The 27,506-nt window shown below is 42.6% G+C and overlaps 1 protein-coding gene across 4 annotated transcripts in view; it reads right to left on the bottom strand.

Moving 5' to 3' along the window:
• Window positions 1–27,506, bottom strand: part of NRG3 (neuregulin 3) — a 490,307-nt gene that overhangs the window by 331,035 nt on the left and 131,766 nt on the right. For 3 of the 4 annotated variants that reach the window (XR_010081338.1, XM_063405994.1, XM_063405995.1), the window contains exon 1: window positions 8,075–8,800. The exons of the other annotated variant lie outside the window; for it this stretch is intronic. Coding sequence is in view for 2 of the 3 variants with exons in the window: in XM_063405994.1 (XP_063262064.1) it covers window positions 8,075–8,771 (697 nt within the window). In the remaining variant the exon portion in view is untranslated. Of the gene's footprint in view, window positions 1–8,074; window positions 8,801–27,506 lie in introns of those variants that run through there. 4 annotated transcript variants of the gene reach the window in all.

Here is a 27,506-nt window from a genome sequence, read left to right as displayed (position 1 = left end):
ATTCCTAGTCAAAGCTTTTGGGATAGCTCAGTATTACTCTAATGATAACCCACTCACCACTTGTACTGTAATTCACCAGGGGAGAGGAAACAAAGACTCCCCACACTCTTTTTTAATATCTAATGGTATTACTCAGCCACTGAGAAGAGCAGCTATCTGCAGCTCTGAGGCACCCTGAGCACACCACTGGAAATGCCATTTTCCTGTGCACTATGGGAGACAGAAGTAACCATCAGCCTTGCACAACACAGCACTTTTCCAGGTTAGCAACTTTTCAGTGCACCTTTCTTGGGTTTGTTAAAGTCTTGATTACATTCAGAAGCAGCACAACAAATTTGGGCTGAACATTTTCAACCTTCCTTGTCAACCACTTGTCACTGCAGTGAAAGTAGACCACCAGCACCCTTCCAGGGGAATAACACACCTTATCTCAGCCCCTGCCTTACAAGTTCTGACATCAGGGAGAATATTCAGCTCTGGAAAAGAGGCTATTTGCTATTAATACTAATTTAATGGTTTGCTATTGCACAGTGCTATAGCCCCTCTGTCTGGTAACAGCCAGCAACCAAGGCTCAGTTCTTGCTGGACTAGAATCTTGAACTTTTACAGGAATGATGCTGTGAAAAGAACAATGTGAAGTTTATTTCATAGTTTTGGTTTCAGAAAATAACAAGATCTTAAAACACATCTTGCCATCCCTAATGTTTCAGAATGTATTTTCTATCTATAAGCTTCATGAAATAGTCAACTTGGCATATATCTAGCTGAGAACATAATACAGAGAAAAACTACAAAACCAGGGGTATTCTCAAGAAAAATGAAAAACAAAAATCAAGAAAAGAAATAGTTTAAAAGTGATGTGTAAAAATATTAATGACCCACGTGTCTTGTCACAGCCTACAGCTCAGCAACTACAGTCCTCCAGAACAAAAAGATTTTACTGCAGAACTCATTTCAGCAAAGGGTAAACAGGATAATGGTATATTTTTCAAGGCAGTGCTACGAATACACACACACACAAAAAGAAAATGCTCTAATGGAAACTCAGTTCTAATAAGCCCATTTAAATATTGTTGGCAGCTTTTAAAAAGCTGATGTACATTTACGTACACAGGCATGTTTTGTAAGCACTCACAGTGCAATCTACGACAGACTAACACATTTAATCACACAGATGTTCACATAAATTGGCCCTGATTCTGCAGATCTGTAACTCTACAAAACAAAAAATGCATCACTAGCACACCCTAAACTGGGCCTATAATGTTTGCAAAACTTGGCCATACAGCAATCTCATGAAAAAAGTTAAAGACTATAAACTACTTCATTGAACACAAATCTACATGGAATACTACCAGGATATTTTTTCCTCAGTGCATTACTCTAACAGTTACAAAATACCTCTATGAAAGTTCTCAATTTTCATACAAGCTAAAATACTAATTAATTTTTCTACAAAGAGCGCCTACAACGTTGCACTGCTAATGTGCATCTTTCCTATGAGAGGAAAATACAAGTGGCAGGTGGGGATGGGACACAACTGTGGGGCCCTCAGACTTGCCAAGAGATTAATTCAAATTTTAAAAGAAAAAGAAATGCCATAAACCCAAAAAACAACAAACAAAAAGATGTTAAAATAAAAAGAGGAAATTTTGCAGGTTTCTGGGTTGATTTTACATGGGCCAAAGCAGAATTCAGGTATTCCAAACCAAAGTCTCAGTTTATCTTTTCACCTAGTTATGTTTTTATAGGACAGTGAGCATTTTCCATTCTACCTGAGTTTTCCCCAGAAGTTTAACTCCTGCAAAAGTAAAAAACTAAAATCACTCTGAGGAAAAAACGTAAATCAATTTGGACTTAAAAACTGGTTGCTCAACACGATATGAAGTGAATTATCTTTGAAGCTGAATAGTTTATCTCCTACGGTCAGCAGCCAATATATCCACACCAAAAAAAAAAAAAAAAAAAGAAAAAAAAGAAAGGAATCGGGTAACATGTTATAAAAAAGACCTGAAAGTCATGGAATTCTACTTAAATACTAAATGAGAAACACAGCTTTGGAAATCCAAAATACCTGTCTTAGAGGAGGTATAATACTGGAAGATTTTATCTACATTTTTAAACATTACTAGAGTAATATTGAGTATATTGAAAAACAGAAACAACCATTTAAATGGTTAGTAATAGGCATTTAGTTAATATATTTTTCTCTGCTACCTCCAAATTTCACCAGGAAGAGGTGATCCAATTAGGCATTTCTTCCGTGAAAAGGACATGAGAATTTAGAAGTGCAGTTGCTATTTTAATTTTCCTCGTGGCTGCTTTATTCAATTTTTTTCCTCTTGAAGGCATTCTACCAAGGGGCCTCAGAAACCCGTGTGACAGAAAGTAGAAACCCATCCAAAAAGCACTTGCCCACTCTGTGCTACTTGGAAGTCACCTGAAGGTTCACCTCTGTCTTGTCCAGGTCTGAAATGCCCTCTCTCCACCCTCCCAGGGAACTCCTTTCCTCCAAGGAAGATGCATTTACTCAGTGCAGTGCCTTGAGATTAGCCGTGGGGGGAAGGTCAAAGTAAGAAAGCAGATCTATGAGCTGTCCACCTTGGAAACTCAGTTGAGCCATGAGAAAACACAGCCCCAGTTTTGAGCTGAAGCATAGCTGTCTCATGAAATGACACTTCCAACCCTCACCATATTGAGCCAAGAACTGAGTCCCTTGGAGAAGGAAAACAGCTCCTTAACATAAAGTATTTCATTGTTTCTCCTGTGTTTTGTCTACTCTTGTAATGCAAAATAATAATAAAGAAGTACTTGTGCTTAATAGTAACAGTGACTACAAACCCCTTCCCCCCAGCAGAACCTGAAAGACACTTCCAAATTAAGGCAGATGCACTTCAGCCTGGCACTCAGTCCAGCCAGCTCCAGTGAAACCTCTGGGTTTCTTTTCTGAACCACACTGACTGGCCAAGCACCAGAATGAAAGCAGCCAAAGACTGCTCCTGGGGTTACTACAGGCTTTGAGCTCCTGATCCCCCTCAGAAACTGGCACTGTGCAAATGCACAAATCCATGCTTGTATTCTGTGTGTGCACAGACGTGTGCATGGCATTGCAAAGCTGTTCAAACACTAAGCAGCTGAAAAAGAAACCACCAGGCTCAGAGAGAAATAAGCCTCTGCTTTTAATGAATTTATTTACATATGCTTGTGACCAAGTCATCCCACATGATTTTACTAGGCACTTTTCCTTGTGCAGCTTGTTTCCAAAACGATCACAGGAGAAATCAACAAAACCAAACACTGGTAGTTTCAGGTACCTCCAGAAAACCATATGGGCTATGAAACTGAAAGTCAAGGCCAAATCCACGGCAATCCATGTGTTTACTGGGTTTGCATTCAAAGCAATGAGTCATATGATAAATGCACTGTGCAACACTAGACACAATACTGTAGAGACAGGTCTTTTGCTTTAATTTTTAATTTCCATTTTCTGTGGCTTTAGATAAACCATCAACATTGCTTTAGCATAATCCTTTGCAATGAATCAATACTCTAATTTAATAATGGTATTCTGTTGTCAACATATAATGTATCACATAATGTCCTTGTATAGATGCAAAAAAAAAAAAAAATGCTGGATAAAATGCAAGGCTTTGCTTTCCTCAGTGATCACAGGTTAAATCAATGTAATGACAAACTCTACAGCCCCCAGAAGAGTTTCCTTCAGGGTTAAAAATCAGCATGGAGTAATTTCAACCATAACCCTCCACTCATCATGCCAGCACTGTGCAAGCTCTTCTAAGTCACAGGATTCCAACAATCACTTTAATGAAGGGAAGAGAGAAGAAATATATCTGAATAGAATCAATGCACATATCTGAGTGGGTCTTATTTGAATATTCCACTTCTTTATGAATTCAGTGATAGCTGCTCTAATCCCTAACTACAAAGAAGATTAAAAATGGAAAACAGAATTAAGTCCAGTGTCCTCCAACTTAATTGAAACAGATGAAGAAAGTTACAGCTATAAAATATGAAAAGTAAAATAAATTACAATAACTTTTACTCCAGTGATGTGGCTGCACATCTGTGTTTGTTATTTTTACCTTGATGGTCACCTTCCTGTCAACAAGTATCTAAGATGGGAAACACAAATCTAATCATTTCTGTGGTACTGACTGGAGGTACGTGAATAGAAAATAAGTGAGAACGAAGAAGCAAATGCTCTTAAAACTCCCAATTGTCTGACTCAGTATTTTTTTCCATTCAACAGCTTTTGAAGCATTTAAAATTGGTAGATAACTGGCATGCCAGTCTCAGTTAATGATAAAGACACGTGCTCTGCAGTCGCGTGTGCTCCCCAAGTCAATGACAGCTCACGCTCATGCGAGTGCTCGCAATCCATGTCATTTGCTGGCAGAATCCTTCAGAGCCCTGGGAAGAGTAGGTCTGGTTTTACTACAGCTTGGCACCTCCCACAACACCCTCCAGTTGGTGAAAACCCCGCAGTTCCATCTAAGTGTCATCCTTAATGTGAAGAAGATATTTGAGTCAGTGCAAAACGAAACAAAGAGCTCTTACCAAAATGTCAGTGCTGGTAGCAGTGCATCTGCCAGATGCTTGTTACTTGCACCCATGCTGAGCATTACCAACAGTCAGAAATGTGACGAGGATAAATGACCGGACCAGAAAATCTTTAGCAGGAAATCAAAGTATACTCAGACTCAGAAAAAAAATGCTGCAATTGGACTTCACGAGATGTATTGATTAAGTGTTCTGTAACATCTCTTTTCTTGGTTACTATGCATTAGTTGAGCCCCACCTGCCTGACCTCAGTTCCCTGCATTAGCCTTTAGTCATATGAGCACAAGAGAAACCACAGTGCTATTTCATAGCTCAATTCACACAGGGATTCTTTCAAGTACAGTATCTCAATTCAAGGATAATAACATTACTGAAGAACCCAGAATACCATGAAAAATGCATATTGGAAAAATCAGGGCATGACTCTTTAGAAATGAAACCAATGGCTTGATAAAGATAAAACCTCCCTAGCATGTTCCAGTCTCTTGGTAGACTTTTTTTGATCTACAGGCTGGACTATCCTTCTAAAGCAGTGATTGACTTTTACACTGAGCACTGGATGAAGAGGCTTAGGCTGAAAAGGCATCATAGTCTATATGTGATCATGGAAGACACACAAAGGCACAAGATACAGAGAGAGATTTGATGAGTAAGTGGCTTTTGCTTAGTCAGAACCTGAAGGATCTTCATCAAGAACTTTCAAAACAGCTAACAGATAGCTTGACTTTGAGTGAAACACAACCAAGAATTATTGTCATTATGCACACCCACAAAAAAGAGAGATTTCACAACATCTCCTCAGATGAATACACACACACAGAAAAGGCTTTCCCAACACTTATTCAGGTGGGCAATCATCTGCCTTTCTGGAGGAATAACTCCTGATTTGCCTTCCATTTTCCTCAGTCCTGTTTTGAGCCCATTTTAACATGTAAAAACAATTAAATAAACTACAACACAAATGCACATAAATAAAGACAGCTGCTCCTTTTCTTAAAAGCTGTGAAATGCTAAATAACCTATGACTCCCACCCACATGTGTGCCTTGCCAAGCCAGAGGATGACACAAGCGCGTGCACTATTTTGAAGGCTGGGGCATGAGCTTCATTTGTGTCAGATTTGTATTCACAAGGTGCAACAGGATCCATGACTTTCATTTCAACAGCAGCTGGAGCAACGGCCACAGAAGGAACATGCAGCTCAACCTGGGAAATTAGGGATGAATTTGTTTTTTTAAAAAATTCCCTTTCTCACTGAGAGCTGTTAGTGGCAGACACAGATCCTTGCTTTGGGGTCACACCGTGTCAGCAGTTCACAGCACAAAGACTGCGTTTCTCCTTTCTCTCCCCTCAGTGGATGCTGCAGCCTCAAAGAAATTTACATGTATCCTTAGAGATGCTTGTATGTATCAGAAGAGGAGAGCTGTAGGCTTTAAAAAAATGTTCATATGCCCTACAAATTCAAATCCTTTTTTATGTAATCTATTTAATCTTCCATTAATGATAATCTCTGCTATCAGTGTGCCCAAACAGGGTCAATTTCTGCTGGATTTGCACTTCTTGCATTTCCATCCTATAACTGAGCTGCATTTAATGAAGGGAAACACCCTGCTCTAAAAGGTATTAGCAGCCTCCCTAAAACAAAAAATAGTTAGGGAGCTCTGCAACTGCCAGGAACGTTTCAAGATTGTGGTTTTTCTTCTTCCTTTGTATGTCTCGCATGGAGGAGAGTCCTGCCAGCTGAACATTATTTATTAATCAGTATATTCCTGCCTTCTATACCTTGTAAGGAGACAGCCTAGAGGGGCGGAAATTGCTGTGGATTTCTCTTACATACCCAACGAGACAGAAAGGGGAGAAAGGAAGAGATTGCAAGGGAGCTTTTAGACCCTGACAGATCCCACCTGGCAAGCCCAGGCGGATACACGCACACAGATCACAGCAGTCTGAAGAACCATGTAAGGACTGCAAACAGACACATGGGCTGAAAGCCTGGCTTCATTTGCTGTTTTGTTTCTAAGAAGTGCCCTGTACAGCTCCCTACACCTGAGTGAAACAGGATGCATTGAGCTCCACCGAAGATTTTCCTTCTGGTAACTTCCGACTACCTTAGGTTGCACCTACAGAACGTACAGGCTTGGACACACCTGTGAGGGCTGCTTCTCCCTCAGTTACTGTGGCACACACAGGCGAAATGAGTTATTGCCTCGTTAGCTCTTCTGATTCAGTGATAGTTTCATTCGTAATCATTCCCAGCCATCCGCCACCTGCACACCCACCCACCCACACGCATCCAATTTGCCGCTCTTCTCCCAATTTTGTCAATTCACAAGATCAGCTTGCACTGCCTATCCTCTCTGCCCCGGTGCTTATCAACAAATAGATTCAACAGACAAAATAAAGTTCACATTGCTTTCCAACAAAATCCTCCAGCAGAATATCCCTACATTAACACACAAAAGGGGAGCCCTGGGGGATTCAATTGAACTGACATTCCCAGCAGCAGCAACTAAGAGTTAATGGAGGACACCCGGCTTTTCACTTCCTCTACCGCATCCAAGAAAGCGCAGAAGAACACTATAATACAGTATAACTGAGCATTTCACTAAATAGCATCGCACAGAAGTTCTCCTGCCAAGGATTGCATTTGTCCTAAGTAACCTTTATGAGAAGCTGAAAGTTGATGCACACAGACCAAATGAATTTTCAGCTTTAGCCCGAATCCTTAGGTTTGTGCTTGGGAGGGTGGGAAGAACCAGGCACCAAGCATCAATCGGAGAACTAGCCCCCTCCTCTGCTTAAAAAAAAAATAGTCAGTTACAGCAGCACGGTGCTGTGGCTGCACAGGAGAACCGGCAAAGCGCTGGGACGGGTCTGGATATCCGCGGGGTGCCCCGGGCTCCTTCTCGGCGGAGCTGGCAGCAGCTCCTCCAGGAGCCGGGCACTGGGACGGAGCGAGCATCCCTGCGGAGCCCGCCCTCGATTCACGGGAGACGAGTGTGCGGGAAGCCAGCCTGGCACCAGCAGAGAAGCACATGCACAATGCAGCCCGCACCTGCTGAAGACCACTCTCTCCACACTGCCCCTTCTGGGGGGGTCATCCCTTGTTCCTCTCGCTCAGACACCTCCCAGCATCTCCAAAGTACCTTTCGCAGACCAGCCTGGAAGGGGAAAGGGGGAGGGGGTCTGCAGCCTTCCTAAAACCACAATGAAAAGCAGTCTCCTCAAATGGCTGCTCCTGCCTCAGCATCCATCGCACAAGCAGGGAACTTGCCAGGGGTAAAAAGGGGGCGCAAGCAGGGAAGGGAGAAAGAAGCGCAAACTTCGGAGCTCTCCGGCCTCCCGCACGGCAGCGACCGCACGGGAACGACACGGCGGCGACCTCCGCCCGACGCATCGCCCCGACCCCGCCGGCGCTCGGCCGGCGCCGGGTCCGGACGGAGCGAGGCGCGCACCGGGCGGCCCGAGGGCGCGGGGCGGCCGGCGACACTTACGGGTTTTGGGGGTCGTGCTGGCCTCCGGCGTGGTGGTGGTCGACTCCTGGAAGGGAGACAAGGTCCAGGACGGCGCCGAGTCGTGGACGTAGATCTTGTAGGAGGAGGTAGCGTGTGCCGCAGTGGGCCAGGCGGGCAGCGGCGGGGTGCTGGGGGCGGCGGGCGGCGGCCGGGCGCCGCGGCCGGCGGTGCCGGGGGGGCCGCTGGCGGGCGGCGCCGTGTGCGGCGGCACGGGGTGCCGGGGCGCGGTGGGCCGCGGGGCGCCCCGCGCGGGGCCGCGGGTGCCGGGGGGCCGCGGGGGAGCCCGGCTCATGGTGGTGAGGCGGGGGCTGACACGGCTGGGCGGCCGCGGCGTGGCGGCGGCGGTGGTCTCCGCGCCGCGCGGGGGGGCGGTGGGCTTGGAGAGGAAGAAGGGGTCCTGCCCCACGCCCTTGGCGTCCATCAGCTCGGTGGGGACGTACTCCTTGACGGAGCCCACCACGATCCACTTGAGCAGCATGAGGCTGAGCCCCAGCCCGATGAAGCCGATGAAGAGGGGTACCACGCACAGCCACGTCTGCTGCCGGTTCCAGACGATGCAGTCGCTGCAGCGCAGCTCCCGCGGCGGCCCCCCGGCCCCATCCCCGCCCGGGCCCCCCGCCGCAGCCGCCGCCTCCGCCGCCCCGGGCGCCGCGGCGCCGGCAGCCCCCTCGCTCATCCTAGGGGCCGTCCGCAGCGCCGCCGCGGCCCCGGGGCATCAGCGCGCCGCGGCTGCCGGCGGCATGCGGCGGAGGAGAGCGGAGGGAGCGCGGCGCGGTGCGGGCGGGCGGCGGGAGCGCCCCGCTCAGTCACGCCGCCGGCACGGCATGCCCCGCGCCGCGCCGCGCCGCCCCGCGCAGCCTCCCGCGGCCGCGGAGTCAGCGGGACGGCCGCGCCATCCGCCGGGCGCCCAGCTCTGGCGCTGCCTGCTGCAGCCTCGTCGCTCTTCTTCTTGTCCCTCCGCTATAAGGTTTTCCTTTTCTTTTCCCTTTTTTTTTTTTTTTTTTTTTCCGGGTAATAAGTCGCAGGGATCAGCCTCCTCGGTTTATTTATTTTTTATCCCAAGCGTGCGGCTCCGGCGACGGGCAGGTACAGGTACATTCCTTCACATTCACGCACCTTCTCGCCTTTCCTCTCCCCTCGGGGCTCGGGGGATCCTTTCTTTCCGTCTTTCCTTCCCTCCCCCGCCCGCTCGGCTCCTGCCTATGCCCGGCCGCGGCGCAGCAGCATCCCTCGGCGGCTCCGCGGGGAGGCGGCGGCGCGGCGCACCCGCCACTCCGCGGCCCCGCGGCCAACCCGCGGCCGGCGCCGGGCCAGGGAGGCCGATCCGCGGGCGGGGCCCGGGGCAGGAGGCACGGCTCGGCACGGCTCGGCACGGCTCTTCCGCGCCCGCGCTAAGTCCGGCCCGGCATCAAAACTCCGGCGAGGATTCCCGAAAAAAAATAAAAAATAAAAAAGGAAAAAATTTAAATAATCCACACACACGCAAAAAATAAAAATTAAGGTGAAGCCCTGGAGGGAACGGCAATGACCCAGTCGGCAAAAAAATATACGGATCCGGCAAGTAAATGTGCAGGCAAAGGCAGCTCCTGCCAAGCTTGCAGCTTGGGCTCGATTGTGTATTCCTCTGGCAGCGCCGCGGAGGCAGGCGAGCGCGCACCGAGCAAGGCGCCTCCCACCAAAGCCTAATGGTGGTTTCTTAATGCGCACAAGATAAATAAATGATCCAGGCAAACCCCTCGGGAGGGGGTATGCTACGGCAAACGGAGCCTAGGAGAGGAAGGAAAGGATGGAAAAATGAAAGAAAAGAAAAAGAAAAGAGAGAGAGGCGGAGGTGCGGGGTGGGGGCGAAGCTCCCGAGCCCATCCTGGGGAAGCGATCCAATGGGCTGGGGCTGCGTGTCCCCGTGTGCGGGTGCGGCGGGTGGGGACATCCCGGGGACCAGGGCTCAGGGCAGGGCTGCTCCCACCCTCGGGCTGTCCGGCAGGTATCAACTGGCAGCACTGTGCTGCTCTTATGGGATTCGCTAAAGAAAACAAACAAAACCCAACAAACAAACAAACCCCCCAAACACAACCCACCACGCACCTGCAACAGAAGCACAATTCCTTCAGCGGCTGGGGAGAAACTGATGGCACAGCCGCATACCGAGATTGCCAGAAAAGTTTTGATACCTTAACTACTCCGGCGGATTTGGTCTACACCAAAACTGAATTCCCAAGTTCAATGTAGACAATAATGGATGCTTTCCTTTGACTTATTGGACAAACATTTCACCAGCTAGGGTGGTCACTGAAGGGTTAACAGCAGTTTTGCCAAATGTGGTTTAATCTCCATTTAAATTTTTTTAGAAAATGCTCTATAGAATTATGCATGTTTTTAACCCTTTCTTCTGACCTGTTACCTTATTGATGCCCTTTTCTGGTATTGATGCATAGGTATCATTTCCTTAGTCATGTATTTAAGGGTACTGATATTTCTACAGGATAAGTGAGCAGAAAAGTTGGAAACAATCTGTGAAATGCATTTGTTTTGCCTATAAAGAGACAAAGAGAGAAAATAAAATATTGCAACTGAAACATACTTGCTTGATTTTTTTTCCAAAATGAATGTTAATACCATTTAAATTATCAGTATTATATTAAGTAGCTATCTAGATTATTGTCACTTCAAGAACTCCCTCTGGAGTTTGGCAGCTCGTCTAAGATAGTTCTGTGCTAACAGCCATCAGGAAGATCTGTGGAAGTGGCTTATCAGGTGAGTGTACTTTTTTAACACTTCAAAAAATCGCCTCACTTTGGCATTGGAAAACATGAATTTAGGGGTTTCTACTCCTTTAGTGAAGAGGAAAATGGATTAGGAGAAAGCACTTAGAACCACAAATGGATGCCAAATAAGGCAAACAAATGAGAAAGATAGGAAAGTCTAGCAAATCCGGGGAATCTTTTTCACTGATTTTGTGGAAATCTGGAACCAGGTGCTTTCAGTTGTGAGTGCCTGTCCTACCAAGTTCTCGCCTTCCTTGTAAGCTTGGAATACCTTTGTCCTGCTGGGTGCTTTGTGTTGCCTGTACAAATGTCCTTTAGCTCCTGCCTCTTCCATAAGCATGTTGCAGTTCACTAAGCCCAAGATGAATCACTCTGTCTTCATCCTCAAACAATCTGTACGTGCTTCTTGGAAGAACAAAAATGTTTTACAACACTTACAAGACAGAGAGCTTTTATTTTTCTCACAACTATGTCCTGAACTCTTTCAGAGCTTTTCATACGTCTCAACTGCACTTCTTCCCCCCACTAAGATTTTCAAGCTATCAGCTCCTAAATTTTGCAGTGGTTCTAATGGAAAGACATCAGGATGTGATACCATTAAAATCACTCAAGTGTAGCCATTTTATTGTTTAATATTGGAAGACTTCCTGTATTATTTGTAAAGTCTTTCAGGCTTCTTTTCTTACAATTTCCCATTCTTATTGATGGTTGATGAACTCTTCTTGAAATTGAATATGGAATCCTTTCAATGTGCCTTACTTAAGTGAATTACTTAAAAACAGGCATTACCCTGATATGTTAATTAAGATCTTACCAATGACTGTTGTCTCTTGAAGAAAATTCTTTGGTCTAAAAAATATGAAATGGATCTTCATACAAGAAGCTTCCCTTAACCTTACAGTAAGTGCAAATGTATTTCAAATAGGTTATCCTACAGTTAATAAAAAAAGTCATTCATCTAGACAAACACCTTAATGAAGGCAATACATGGAAATGTCTTCCTGTAATAACTTAGTCATGAGTTAAAATGTTGTGATGCATACAAAACCACAGTCTCTGAATGCTTTTAGGTTATTTCTCTGTCCTTAAAAATTAATATTCAAATCATAATCAGTTTCTCAAATCAGCCCACTCTTGTTAAACTGAATCTGTTCCAAGCATTAATTCTAATTTACGTAGGTATTTGGTAGCTCTCACTTGCATTTCTTCCTACTCATTTTTTATCATAGCCCAACTCCTTTACTTTTTCTGGAAATATGTTTATCGTGATCAGAAAACAATATGTGATTTATTTTTCTTGACTTTTCTTGATAATATGCAAAGAAATCTCTAGTATCTCCTTGAGGACATCTGTGACTGGAATGGATTAAAATTACTTATCTATGATGGAGTCAGAGGTGGTATTTCCTTAAGGACTGGTGTGACACAGCGTGTGACAGGTGTGCCGTTTATGCATGTGTCACTTTGTTTGTCACAGGGGGTTCCACTCTGGCTCTCAGGAGGTGTGGCCCAGCTAATGGGTGCTACAAGGGTGCTGTTCCTGCTTGGCTTCACACGAGCCTACAGCCATTATTTCAAATAATGAAATGTAATGGGTGAGCTAAGGGAGTTAGGTTATTGTTTAACTGTTATCATGGAATCGGATCTAGAAACCTCAGGATAACTATCATCGGAAGAGCCAACAAAAGAAGCAGAAATTCAAATTTGGGAAATCAGAGCCGTGAAATGGATCTCCATCCATTTCAGCATGTAAACAATATTCACGTGGGATGCCTGTATTCCAGTCCTGCATATACACACAGTGAAAAACCTTTCTTTCCTCCCCAGCTTTACCAAACACTGAAGACATTCCTTGTTATCTGATGTAAGTATCATCTGAAGTTTTGAGCAATGAAACCTGCACAGTTATTTTGCTTTATGGTGTAATCAGCCCCTGAGAGCATAACCGGTCTTGAGTTTGTGAGCTGTTCCAGCACCCACCTCACCTGCTGTGTTCTGGTACTTCAGCAGGAGGCTGTGGCAAACAAAACTGAATTTCCCTAAGGAGGCCTGAATTGGGGCTGCTTATATAAATAGGTGTTACGCTGCTTCCCAAACTAGGGCATTTGAATATTCTTTACTTAATTCTTCCTCCTAGCTTTCATCCCTGGCTCAGTTACATCATACAGATCTCTGGTGGTCAGCTCACAGGCGGGGAAAGCCTTGCTGTTGTCTGAGCTCAGCCTGTCCCTGTGTCCCCTCTTCCAGGTGGAGTGCACAGCCAGCGTTCCAGGGATGCCATTAGCCAGTGTCAGGGCCAGGCACTGCTCCCCTCGCTGACCCTAAAACAGCCACTACAGAGACACACCAAGCTTTACTCAGCTATCACCTCATCAGGGCACCTGGGCTAGGACCTGTTTGGAATGTGGGACCTAAAGTATTCCCTAGAATTCTTCCAGTGGGGTTCTGCTGGCACCCAGGCGCAGCAAGTGAGGAGTGCAGGGTTCCCCGGCGCAGCAGCCGTGGGAGAGGGGAGCAGGCTGCTCGTTTGCATGGTGTCAGCCTCAGACAGGTGTGAGGTGAGTGACACAGCTTCCTGCTAAGGACTCTGCTCTCCTCACTGCAATAGAAACTCTCAATAACAACCCCATGGCTACATTAATTGGATAAAATAGACCTTTCCTGTTGCACAGTGCAAGTGTGCTGGTTCCTCCTCAACAGCCGTCAGCTCTAGGTTACTCAAGTCATGTGTAGCCCATTTGTAAGTGCCAAGGCTGCCACTAAATATTTAGAATTACACTTGAGTGTGCACCAACGAATATATACAATTCAAATATTTATCTTGGTGTGGTTTGTAATGATGAAATAAAATGTGACATGATATTAACGAAAAATCCCACACCCCAAATCCTACAAAACATGTTTCAGTCAGGAAATATTAGTAAACTGAATACTTTCCTTGGAGGAATTTATTGCTATATAACTGAGATCCTAAATGCCTGACTCACTTTTTATCAAACCAAATTTTCAATATTCTCTACTTTTAACTGACTGTAAATTCTAAGGATTTCTGTGGGATAAATTCTATTTGGCAAGTACTTTTTCATTCTGATTTTAGTCGTATTACATCAGTCCCCTAAGAAGACACTTAATAATGATTTCAGACTGAGAAATATAGTGACTAGTCTTAACAATGCCCCTGTGACATACTGAAGCCACTGCAGCATAAGAGAAATGAATATGTTACTCTTCAAGCCTTTGTAACCCCCGAGATTTTTATCAGGAACATCAATTTAGGATGCGAGAGAAAGAAATAATTGAAAGCAAACATGAAAATGCCATCAAAAGCATGATGGAGTCAGGAGAAATCTCTCAGTCTACTGCACTCTATCTTGGACCAAGCCCTAAATCAAAATTCATATCTTTCCAAGATCTATGACCAAATGGTGACAACAGCGAGTTGGAAAGCCTATGAAGCAGTCATTAATAGACAAGAAAGTTAAAATTATTTACTGTTATGACTTATTTCCAAACATTTCCTGAAACTCTACACTATTTCCATCCCAGTAAAGACATCTGAACCTACTTACAAAAAGAAGTGAATCTATGCCATATTTCAGACTTTGTTATCTTTCCTTTTTCAGTTCAATATTGTTTGCTGTCCCATGTAACTTCTACCCAGTGCAGAGAACACTGCTGCTACGTGTTATTTGCTGGATATTTTGGATATCAGATTCCAACAGCTTTAGGAGGTTCAACAGTTTTGCAGGAACCTCTTCAAAGCTGCCCTGAATGTCCAGAAAAGCAGCAGGTAGAAAAAGCCAAGGGGAGCAATCTCCTTATCCTTCCACATAAAACAAAGGGGGTTCATTCTGTCCATGGAAATAATGTTGTGGCATCCATCCTTACAGTTATATTTGAATGACCCTTTGAAGTAGAAAAAGCCCACAGGAACTCGTAATTCTCATAGCTTAATCAGGAAGAAAAGGTGGATCTTTCATCTTTAAAGCTTTGAGACATCCATGAAATCAGTCAAATTTTCCAAGCACTTCAGCTCTTCGTGGATTTCAACTATGAAGGAAAAACATGGAGTTTTTTCCTTCAACAGAGGAGTCAGAATAAACTTTTTTCTTAGTGCCCCTGCATAATTCTGAGGAACTTTTCTGTAACTAGCTGCACCAGCATACAGAGTTATGGAAAGTAAATCAGATGAGAATCCAGGGTTTATCTCTGCTGTGCATTTATGAATGTATTTCTGTCTGACTTATGCATGCATGTGTAAGTCCATGGACCTGATAAGATGCCCCAGAGTCCTGAGGAAATTGGCTGACGTAGTTGCCAAACCACTCCTGATGATATTAAAAAAATCACAGCAGTCAGGTAAAGCTCCTTTGTGGAAAACTGGAAACATTGCACCTATTTTTTTTTAATGGATAAAAAGAAGGGCTCTGGGAACTACTGCCCTGCCAGCCTCATCTCTGTGCCTGAGAGAATTATGAGACAGATCCTCCTAGAAGTTGTGCTAAGGCACATGGGAGGGAAGGGGTGCAGGACAGCTTCACCAAGAGCACGTCTGCCCTGAGGAGGAGGGATGGACCATGTCTCCTGTGAGGAAAGGCTGAGACTGCTTCACTCTGGAGAAGGCTTCAGGGAGACCTCACTGCAGCCTCTCAGCACTTAAAATGAGCTTATCCAAAAGATGGGAAGAGACTTTGCAGCAGGGCCTGCTGTGACAGGACATGGGGGAATGGTTTTAAACCAAAAGAGAGTCGCTTTAGACTGGACCTAAGGAAGAAATTTCTTACACTGGGGATGGTGAGGCCCTGGAACAGGTTGCCCAGAGAGGTATGGGATGCCCCATCCCTGGAACAGCTGAAGCTGGATGGGGCTCTGAGAAACCTGGTCTAGGTGAAGATGTCCCTGCTCACTGCAGGGGAGTTGGAACAAATGACCTTTAAATGACCCTTCCAACACAAACCATTCCATGATTCTGTGATTTTAATTTAACTTCACGTGGACAGACACCAGGGGCAGGACAATAAGAAGTAAAACAATGCCCAGAGCAAATCAGCTGCTGAATAAATATTTCAAAGAGAACAACTGATGGAAAATTAATTGATAAATATCTATATTTAAAGCTGTGTTTTAAAAAAAGGGGAAAAAATTAAGGATGTACTCTGGAAATTTTACGATTTTGAAACCTATGATGTTATCAACAGCCAAACTTGAAACCCACCAGATTGAAAAGGAGATTTTTTAAAAAAAAGAACTAGGAGTCAACCTTAAACTAATTAACTGCCAATGTAAAAGTCTACCCTTCCACTTGTGGAAACTGTAGGTGTTAACATCTGTCCAGTGGGAAACTAGAGATGCATTAGGTAACCTAAAATCCCAATTCTAAATCATAGCACTCTGTTTCTCTGTGTGCACTGTGACTACATTGACGCACAGCCTTTGTCATGGTAGTTACTTTCTACAGCTCAATAACCAGGGATTTAATATTTAATAAGCAATATCATACCAGTAACAATATACCTTGCATACGCTGATGTTTTAATAATGGCAAGCATGATACACAAAGAGATATAAGGTTTATTGAAAGAGTTTGTTTTCCTTTGTGGTTTTCTTGTTGCCTTTTTCCTTTTCCTACCAGACCAGCTGAGCTAGTTGGCTGAAGGGAACAAACTTTCAGTCACACAAGGCTTTATCTTAAACACTTTTTTTCTCCACAAAATTACATTTCTAATGTCACTAACAGATCTAAAGGGAGAGCAGCAAAGCTGATAGAAATGTGTATGTATGTATATAAATGTATCAGTGTGTAAGTGTAGATCCATTTGAGAAGGAAGATGCTGAAGCTGTGGAGTAAACAGAATATGTGAATATGTCCCTTGGCTGTGGAACAAAGCTCTGACTTTGTCCCATTTGGTACCAAAGCAGACACCAATCAGCTACTGAGGGATTCAACAGCTCAGTTTTGCATACAAATATACATATGCAAATATTCCTGGGTCTAGAAGAAACATAATGCAGAACCACTTTATTGAATCGTATTTTAAGGTGAAACATCCATGGCCCAGCAGGAGATTCTGGTAGTCAGAAATTGAAGCACGTATCTCACCCTCAGCTGGGATGCATGGAGGAACCCTAAACAAGACAGCTATAAAATGGATTTTTTGAGAACAAAATCATGTTAGCTCCCAATCTCAAATTCAGACTAGAATTTTTGTGTGTCTTTTCTGTGCAAAGGGAATATTTTTATTTAAAACAGCTGTCATCAAAGGCTAAGTGGCTAAACTTCATAGACTGCTCAGCTACTCATTTGTTCAATACAGCCATTCACATTTCCCTTCATCTCTTTTGGGAAATTGAACCTCTTAAAGGAGAAACCTCTCTGGTCAGTCAGTCTCTCTATAATCAGAGAATTAAGATTTCAAACTTTAGAGCTCCCTCATCATCCAAACCTGTGGTCAGGGAATTATGACTGTCCCCAAGGTCTCTCACACGCTGCTCTCTACTGCTATTTCTTCACTTCCTGTATCTCTACCCTAGAATATCGCATAGCATAACAACATCCACAATGCAGCAAAATATTGTGCAAACCAGAGTGCTTTAATCTTCATTTTCATTGTTTATCTGGACATCTTATATAAAGCATCTGTGTCAAAAGTGCTGCAGCGCATGTTTCCATTACAATCACCAATCAGTTGCATGAATCCTGTGTGAACCTAACTTGCACAAATTGAGGTGCCTCAAAGAAAGGTTCAGTTTAATTTCTATAATTGTAAAAGTCTAGGTGTAGTTTCTACCCTTCCTCTGAAGGCAAGGACAGATCAGCTTGTGGATTTCATTACTTCTGCTCCCTTGAGGATATGCCCTAGAATCAGATGTTCTACACAGAGCCCTCAAATTCAGCCTCCACTCCTCAGCCCTGCTGTGCAAGCCAAGCTGCACTGACATCTACAAGAAATTTTCCCAAGCAGCTGGTGACAAACAGCTTTCTAATAGAAAATTGCCTCTAAAAATAAATGTGCTGCATCTATAGATTCAAAAGTATATGTGGGCATGAATACAAAGAGCAGAAAATCTCTAACCTTTGGTCTCAGAAAACCTACTGCATCTCACAAACACAGGGATATCCTAGTTTTTGTAAATTTATCTTTCAGAGTCACTGCTTTCATTCACTGATTTTGTACAAACTGTCCTTAAATACTGAGCTGTCTTTCTATTCTATAATGAGGAAGCTTTTAATGATTAAGATTCCTTTTGGTTAAGCAGTGATACAATTTTAATTACTTCCCCACCATGGTTCCACCAGTAATTCTTAGGAGGTAACATACAAAAGGGTGTCTGGCCTCTGGTCTTTACCTTATCTCCTACTTGTTCATCCTAAACCTTCTTTTGATTGAGAGAGAAAAAACCAGGCAGTCAAACATGTACACATACCTGCACTCAGTCTGACTCCCTCCACAGCTCATTGCTTACACACAAGTGAGATAAAAAATTACTTCCAAGATGAAAAGCACTTTAAGTCTTGAGACCCCATTTCCTATCACACAGAACTTTCCAAAAATATGTTACTTTTGAGATAGATGTGATTTCAACACTAGCAATGCCAGCTGAAGTGGGAACTTTGAAAGAAATTTTAAGCTCAATCAGTTTGATCATTAAAGTTATGCAAATAGAAAAACACATTCCTTCCTTTGAGACTTTGCTATGTTTTAGTTGCAGTCATAAGATTCAAGAAGTGAGGATGGGGCTTAAATGTCAGAAACTTGACAGCATCTTAGCACAGTCCCAGCTGTGGTCAATCGTAGAGCTGCTCTGTATTTCAACAGGAACAGGATTTTACTCACAGTCTGCACAGAGCTACTGAGAGCTGGCTCAAGTTGAGACATGAAGCCGTAGACATCACTTGTCTGTAGGAGCAGGCAGCAGATTTCTCTGCACACCACCAGCTCAGAAGTTCTGAAGCAAAGTGTGCTGACCCAAACAGTGCCAGTGAGGCAGACTTGCCCTGCTCAGCACAGTGTCACTGTTGGTGCGTGCTGGCGGTCCCCGCGGTCCTGCAGCACACAGGCCGTGTGCCTTGGCATGAGAGCCTGGTGCTGCAGCCGTGGCCAGGAGGTTCCTCTCTGGCCAAGATAAACCAAGAGGTTCATCTCTGAGGCCATTCCCTGCCCATTTCAAACATGTGAAGAATAAGTTGTGTAAATAGTGCGGAAACTCTTCAGGAGGTGCTCAGAGCCTGTGCTGGAGGACATCCCCCAAAGCCAGCAGAAATATTCCTGCCTAAGCAGAGTACTTCCCTGAGTTATGGCACAGAGGGTTCCTTCCCTCTGACATTCCAGGCCTTTACTTACTGAATCAAAAAGGGTTTTAATTAGAAATTACTGTCTTCATGAAAAGCCAGTAAGATAAGGGGAGTCGCCATTTGATGAAATACATTCCCCTTGTCCTATCATCTTTCTTATTCCAAAGAGATTTTTAGTTCGGCAGTTACTGTGTCTACTTTATTTTTAAAAACCTACATAATCAAACAAAAACAACAACAAAAGTTTTCAACTAATTATAAACAGGAAAATTCTGAAGAACATATTTTAGATATCATTGCTCCACCATATGACCATGGCAATGCAGTAATTTAGCCTCACTTACTGTGTCTGTTGAATTGAAGAGATCTTTCTGATTAATATAGAATATTCTATATTCTTATTATCAAGCTACTATGAAGTTTGCAATTTGGTCAAATAAATCAGATAAAAGTCAGATCTACTCTAAGACCTAAATATTGACATGCCTATACAATCTGAATTACCAATTAGCTCACAAGTGGCTATTTTTATAAAATAACAAGAGACTTAGATTACTCAGTTTTAAAAGTAAAGTCGTCATCTCTCTGAGAATCCTGAGACACATTCAGAAGATAAATCTATGGCCAAGGTAGCTGAAAACCAAAACAAACCACAAAGACAGAGATTTTTTTTTCTTTTTTAAGAACAGATTAAAACTGAGAGCAAGAGAAATTGCGATCTTTTTTTCCCCCCGAAGCTATGCAGGTCAGTTTTTCTACTAAAATACTGTACAATACACTCAGGTATAAAGACCTTACATTTTAATTCTAATTTGTTTTCCTTCAGGTTCAGAATTACCAGCAAAGAAAATTGCTCTAATTGCAATGCTTTGCATACAAATAGTGATTATAGCTTAGTGGATTGTTAGGACACGACACTGCACAACTTATTAGATCAAACTGAGTGAAGCCTACACCGTACCAATTTTTAAAATGTAGATAAAGCAAGTTAAGCTCTCTCAGAAAATCTAAATATTTATGACCCAAAAATTATGGGTGTCAACCTGCCAGGCACATTACATGATCCCTGATTCTGAACTTTGAAATAATCATTGGGAAAAGCTGCCACAATATAGGATGTCATTAAAACCCAATAGCTGCAAAATTTTAATTAGATCCCAAGAAATGAATATGTAGAGACCAAAAGCCTTTCTTCAATATATTAATATAGTTTTTTAACTTGGTTAGTTTTATGGAATTCATCAAAGGGATGCTGAGTGACTGAAAAGGTACACATGAAAGCACTGAGATAGCGAATTGCATGCAGAGGTATTTCTACATTTCTAGATATTTATTTTCATTCTAATGAATACTCATAGAGAATGCAAATATCAGGAGGACAGCACAGCTCTCTCGGGCTGTATATTCAGAATGAGTATCTCAACCTACCACTTATGACCACATTATAATTGCCTGTAAGAAAACAAAGCTGGGCACTTCATGTACTAGAAATTATCATTTCTTACTGTTACTTAGATTCTACTTACAGTGGATTTATAGTGGATTTTACAGATTATAAGTATTACAGCAGAAATTACCTGAGTTCTGGCCCATTATTTAAATCCAAGCACCATTTTTATAAACTAAATTACAGTGTATGTTTCCTAAAGTGCATATCACAAATCTAGCTACTGGCACAAATTTTAATGGGCGTATTTGTTTGGTTTTTTCCTCTGAAGTTTAAATTTCTGGTTTATATTAAAACAAAAACAAACCCCAACACTTCTGTTGTTGTATGCCAGTGATGACAGGATAATGGATTAGGTCAGGCACAGTCAGTGTATGGAGGAGTGGGTGAGGCAATGAGACAGGTAATCTCTTCCACCACTTTTACATTTCTTGTACCCTGCAAAGCAGGATCAAAGCCTAATCTGAAATATTCCTTAGTTTGTACAGTACAATCATTATATGCTTTCTTCATATACTGTTATCTTCACTTGCTAATAATTCCTGACAGTAATCAAAGACTCCAGGAAGTTAACATGAAAAGCTTGAAGCAAGATGCAGCTGCAAATCACCTTAAATGCTTCCCAATAGTCCCACCTTTCCTGCCAAGCTCTGTTCCACTACACTGCCTGGATGCTCTTATGCCACTCATACTGCACATCTAGCTCAAGGCAAGGAAGCCTGCATATTTAACATTTGGTATCTGTACAACACATGGAAAGCTCAGGTTTCCAATAGCATTGTAGAAGGCACACTGTGGTTTAAGGAAAATTGGAAATAAGTGTATGGAACTAGTGCATTTTGGCACTGGTAAATCAAAAAAACCTCAAATAACAACAAACCAACCAAACTGCATAATTCTCTCACCATCAGGTTTAAAATGGTAGTTCTTTCCTGTAAAAATGACAGTATTGGAACTGTAATATCTAGTCAACTCAGCCCTCAGCTGAATTAAATCAGTCTTTCTGCATTGGTTGTATTACATGCTAACCCTATTGTGTGCTCTGAGGAATGCAATTGAAACAAAAGATAAATTAAACTATGACATATTGAGGACAAGAATAAATTTTATAATGAATATTTTTTATAATATTACTTATGAATACAGGTCAGCTGATTCTTTTCTGGAAAAGCATATTTGTGGATTAGTCAGGATGTCAGTGATACCCTGTACCAATGACATGGGAATCCTCCTCATCAAAGCTCACAGGTGGGCTGTTAACTTGTCCACAAAATATGAGGTGAATGTGTCCTCACAGCTCAGAGACAGACACAGCAGACCAGGACCCCCTGTGAGCAGAGGGAGGTTTTAGCTATTTAAGAGGGCGAGCAATCAGTAGGAAACAAAAATTAAACTAAAGCAGCCTAATGATGGAAGAATACTCTGAAATACAGTAGCCAGCGCTACCCAATTGATCTCTTGGCTTGCACAGTAGACTGATGCTCTAAAATAAAAAGACACAGGTAAAACAAGAAGTTGGTGACAGATTTTGAGTTTCCTATTCTTTTATAGTTTGCTTTTGACACTGTGTGGCTAAATTTCTGATTAATAACACTTTTTTTTTTTTTTTTTTTTTGAACAGGGCTGCAGAAGCTCTTTACATGGGTTTGGAAAAATCCAGATGAGGTGCCTTTCCTAGTAACATGCAAAAGTCAGTCTGGTAAGTGCCAGAACACAGAAAGGTCTGTCCCAGTACATATTACTTGATGAGCTGTGGTGGGGTTCACATCAATAATTCTGTCACAGACATGCAGAATATTACTGCAGTGCTGTTTGTAGAAAAATTCCAGGGCTGGGCAGTGACTAGAATGTAACATGCAAACAGTTTTCTTGATTTCATTGTAATTGGTCCCAGGCTTAGAATAAAACTCAAGCTTATGTACTTAATTTACCTAATTGCCTTGCTGTATGAGGCCTCTGTACTTAAATTGTTAGCATATCATCCTGACAGGCTGTAAACTATAGCTTTATATCAGCAAATAAATGTAAAAGTATTGATGTACAGTCTGCCACTGCGGGACACTGTGTAATTTACACATCCATTATGCAGCCACAAACACATAGATCCATATCTTCCTGAGCAGCTCTATCCAAGCTGACTAGATTTTAGCCAGTGCTGCCCATTTATTCTTAAATCACTTGTGCTAGCAGTGTTTTAACACACTAAGAAGACGTGTCTGACAGAGAAACACTAAAATTCATCAAACTACATCTCATATCCAGGTTGCATCTAACACTGAAGGAATTTGTTTGGCAGAAATTCACTCTTAAGAATGCATTTACTGTTTTCCTTCCTCTCCGTCTCTTTCCCCCTTTTCCTTTCCATATTTTTGGTTGGTTGGCTGGTTTTTTTTTTTGAGTGTCTGGCCTGCAGCATGTGCTACAGAACAGAATAATTACTTTCTATCCACACTTGGGGGATACAGTCCAACCAAGAATCATTCATAGGGTTTGTTTAACCATTTTGCAGTAGATGGTACAAATGTAAAAATCTGTTGCTATTTTATCGAGAAGCTTTGGCCTGATCATTGTGTGTCTGCAATCCCACATCCCTAAGACATTCCACTCAGAATTAACCCTCTTCCTCCTCTCCAATGTCACTACTACTCCTAAAACAGGCTTTTAACAGAAAGTCTCAAATGAAGACGTGAATGGCAATGAATTGAGTCAATGAATAAACAAACAGGATAACCTGGAATAATCATTATTTGTCCTGAAGACAATGAAAGTTTCATCGTCTTTGAATTAAAATTGGGGAGTGAATTTCTTTCGGAAGGAGGAATTAGTTCTAATACAATTTCATTCTTTGGTAGGACCTTTTACTTCCAGGACTGCTAACAGTCTCCCTGCAGTGGCTTTGCAACAGTCCCTTCCCAGCTTTTCCTTTGAGATTTTCTGTCTCCAGGCAACTTCATTAACATGGCCAGGACTGTCACACAAGCCAACCCTAGGCCTGGTGTCCTCCACAGAGCTTAACCCAGAAATGGCAGAAATACTGTCAATAATAAAATAGAATTCAGTTCACAGGTCAGTTCTCTGACAGCCTCCAGAGCTGAGTGTTCAGGACAGGGGTGGTGCCCACAGCTCAAATCCTCTCCTCAGCTCTGGGCCCCTCACTGCAGAGGGGGTGGTGAAGCTGAGGAGGGTCTGGAGCAGAGTTCTTTTGTGGAATGGCTGGGGGAGCCAGGGGTGTTCAGCCTGGAGAAAAGGAGGCTCGGGGCTCCCTTGGCACTCTGTTCCACTCCCTGAAAGGAGATTGCAGCCAGGTGGGGACTGGGCTCTTCTCACAGACAGCAAGCAACAGAACAAAGCAAAATGGTCTTAAGTAATGCCAGGGGACATTTAGGTTAGGTATTAGAAAAAATCTTCACTGAAGGAGTGGTCAGGCATTGGAACAGGCTGCTCAGGGAATTGGTGGTCACCAGCCCTGGAGGTATTTAAAGGACAGTAGATGTGGTACTCTGGGATATGGTTTAGTGGTGCACTCAGCAGTGTAAGGTTAATGGTTGGATCAAGGATCTTCTGTTCCTTTGACTTTCCATTTTGTGTGCAAGGCCAAGCAGGCCTCAAGGTGACACTGAATTCCACACAAATTTCTTCTGCACAGTCAGTTGTCTAGCTGCCTAGGCTTTCAGGCTTTTCTTTGACAAGAATAATTATTGAGAGTTTATTTACTAGGACAATATTGGAACCTTTTGTAGGACACTGCTCTCCATATTCTCCATTCCGATGTGAATCAGAATAACATTACTGCAGCTAATGAAATATATTACTGAATTTCATAAAACTCACAGACCCCTTTCCCCTCAGTTTTATAGAAATTTAGGACTCATTCAGTGGGCTTTCTTTTTTTTTACACTTGCCATACTTCTTTTCAGGATTATAATAGGTCTTGGAGCTTGGGAACCTCTTAAATACTATTCTTGCTTGGTCATAGAAAGGACAGAAATAGTCTAAATCCATGTGTAATTGTCTTTTTCAGAAAAATGAGATATGAGAGTGAACATAATTTCAGTATCATTTCAGCGGGACAGGATTCAGCCTTAAATGTTCTAGTCACTAATTTCTGCTTTGATGACATGATTATTACCTAAATGTAGGAGAAAGCAACACAATTTTTATACAACGTGGGTGTTTTCACCTGCTACATGTAAGGAAAAAAAGCCCACAGCTTGAAGCACATCAGAGTAGCAATGGTAATTAGGTATTGGCATATCATCCAAGAAGGAAAAAAAAAAGAGTTTGAAAAGTGATACAGCTTAATAATGGTTTAGTATCCTAGAGCTATGCAAAAAGTTCTCAAAGGGAAATGTAAATTGTGAATGACAAACACTTGTGATTCTTCCAAGGAATAACCAGTAAGAAACAGGGAATAAGAACAAATTATTGCATTTAAGGCTATGTAAGGAGCATGATCACACATCTGTGTGCAGACTTTCAAGCAGTCAGATAGTTTTCCACAAATACCAATTGCCATATCACACATGGCACCTTCCTGTAGAAGTCATGGCTGTTAATCTCATCTAAAGCACACCTGCAGTGACAGCACCTACCAGGACATTTGCACGGAAACGAGAGGATATTGCTTTCTGAATCCATTTAAGACCCCAAAACATTCTGGATCAATTTTTTCACTGAAAGTCCTTTACTATTCTAAATTTTTTGCAAGCCTTTCATATGTTTTATAGCCAGTGCTTCCAAAATGTAATGCAACCATGTTACTAATTATGATCAGACAGCATTCCAGATAGGTAAAATGTTTCTAAAATCTTAGAAGACTGCAGCAACCACATGCATTTATTTATCTGGTGTCTGAAATGAACTGACAGAAAATCAGGGCACACCAAATCAGAACACACACATATTCACCTGGAAATCTGAAAAGATCAAGAACAGGTTTAGAGCAGTTTGTACAGCTAAGATTGTCCTGTGTCCATCAGAGTCAACAACAAACAGTGACAGGCTCAGCTGGAGCTGAGCAGAGCTCAGACCAGGCACACCAGCAGGATTCTGCTTGTTCCCATTCTTAGAGCCAGCTGCTCTGAGCTACCTCACTCGCAGCCATGTGGATATTTTTGGAGTCTGGAATTTCCAGCCTTTTAGTTTCTGTGTTCAAGTACAACCTCCCAGACAAGCTCGCCCTACAATTCTAATTGGACCTGGAAGAAAATGTAAAGATTGCAGCATTTGTTTCAAATTGGAAGGAAACCAAATTTTTGAAAGCTTCCTTAAAATGGAATAGCTTTTATTTTTTTCCTACCCAGACTGAAAAGCTGAATGATATGTAAAAGAGAAATATTGAGTTCAGGCCTTCCTGAGCACCATTTTTTATTCATTAGGGGGTTTTTCCCTTTTTCAACAAAAATGTTTTCCAGATTTGGACATTACATAAGTAAATTACATATCTTGATAAAATTGCTCTTTGCTTCACTCTCCTTGATATTTCTCTGTACAAAGATACAGGGAGTTCACATTCTGCAGCTGAATTACGTTACAACAACACAGATGGAACTTTAGATGTAAAGCCATATTTTTAGCCAAAGCACAGTTGAAGCAATGTCATCTGATGCAGTTAGAGACATATAGAGAGGTGCTTGCAGTAATACACATTTATCACTTTTAGTGAATGGCTGATACACAGCACCCTGTGTACCCTCTCCTGCAGGAGGGCAATAATTCAGAATATTCCTTTCTCCTTGAACAGGGAAGAATGGAGCATTCTATTCCCATATGTGGCCTCATACTTGAGCTTCATTTGGCTGACACTCAAGCTATTCCTGCAGTTTTCCCTCTGTGAGTACCTGATTTTTCCTTGGGCACTTGTGTAACTGCCCCAGGGTGAAACCCTTGGTCCTTTCTCTCAGAGAGAGCAGATATTCATTGTATGAATTATGAAATTCCACCTCCAGAGCACAGGTGTGAATTTCCATACATTTGCAACTGTCAGAGGGAATGCACAATGTCTTCATGGTAACATGATCATTTCCAACAGCAAAATCCCCTCATTTCATGAAGGATCTGAGCTGCAATCAGAACCATTTACCTTTATCACAAAGTATATTGCTGTGATATTTCTCAGGTATGAGAGGTTTTATTATTTCTGGCATATTGCATATCTGATCTTAAAAATCAGAAAAAAAGCTTATTAAAATAGGAATTTGAAAGCACTGGAAGCATTTGGAATTTAAAAGAGCTAAGAAAGGCAGAAGGTTTAGTGCAGTTCTCTGATATTCTTAGTTCTCCGTTCCTGAACTGTGATGTCCCGTACAGACACATCAGTGAGATGCTGGACAAAACTTTCTGGAAGGATAAATATATATCCCTCCAGCAATTTGATCAAGTGATGGGTTTTTTAGCAGTTTGCTATTGCTTGCAAATATATATAAGGGCAGCAGCAGCCCCTTGTCAAAATAGTTGTCACTGGTTTTAAAAGATTAAGAAGCTGTTGGAAGCATCTCTTTAGCAAGTCCTTCCCCGTTAAAGAATATTACTGTTACAGCTCTTTGAAGAGAGAAGGAAAATCTAAAAAATCTTTTAAATTTTGGAGACCTCCTCTTGAAAAATACCGAATTTTGTAATGCTTTTCTCAAAAACAGGACTCAGATCTTGGCAATAGGCTAGGGAGCACTATTCCTAGTAAAAAGGACAAGGAGAGAATAAGCCAAGGAGGGAGCACAGGAAGGAACAGCTTCCTAGAAAGCCTGGTGCAGCAGTAAGGAAAGAAAAAATGCCAAGGAATGGCCAAAGCACTGCTGCTTTTAACCTTAAGGACAATAAGCAGGTATCACAAGTTAGTGTTTTCTGGGGCACTTCACCTTTAGGGAGGAAAACATCAATTTCTTTTCTCTGCCAAGTTTCATACTTCAC

Source organism: Prinia subflava, chromosome 9 (genome assembly GCF_021018805.1).
Source record: "Prinia subflava isolate CZ2003 ecotype Zambia chromosome 9, Cam_Psub_1.2, whole genome shotgun sequence".
Lineage (NCBI taxonomy): Eukaryota > Metazoa > Chordata > Aves > Passeriformes > Cisticolidae > Prinia > Prinia subflava.
The sequence above is the reverse complement of the archived record's forward strand: the minus strand, read 5'-3'. Positions and strand labels throughout refer to the sequence as shown.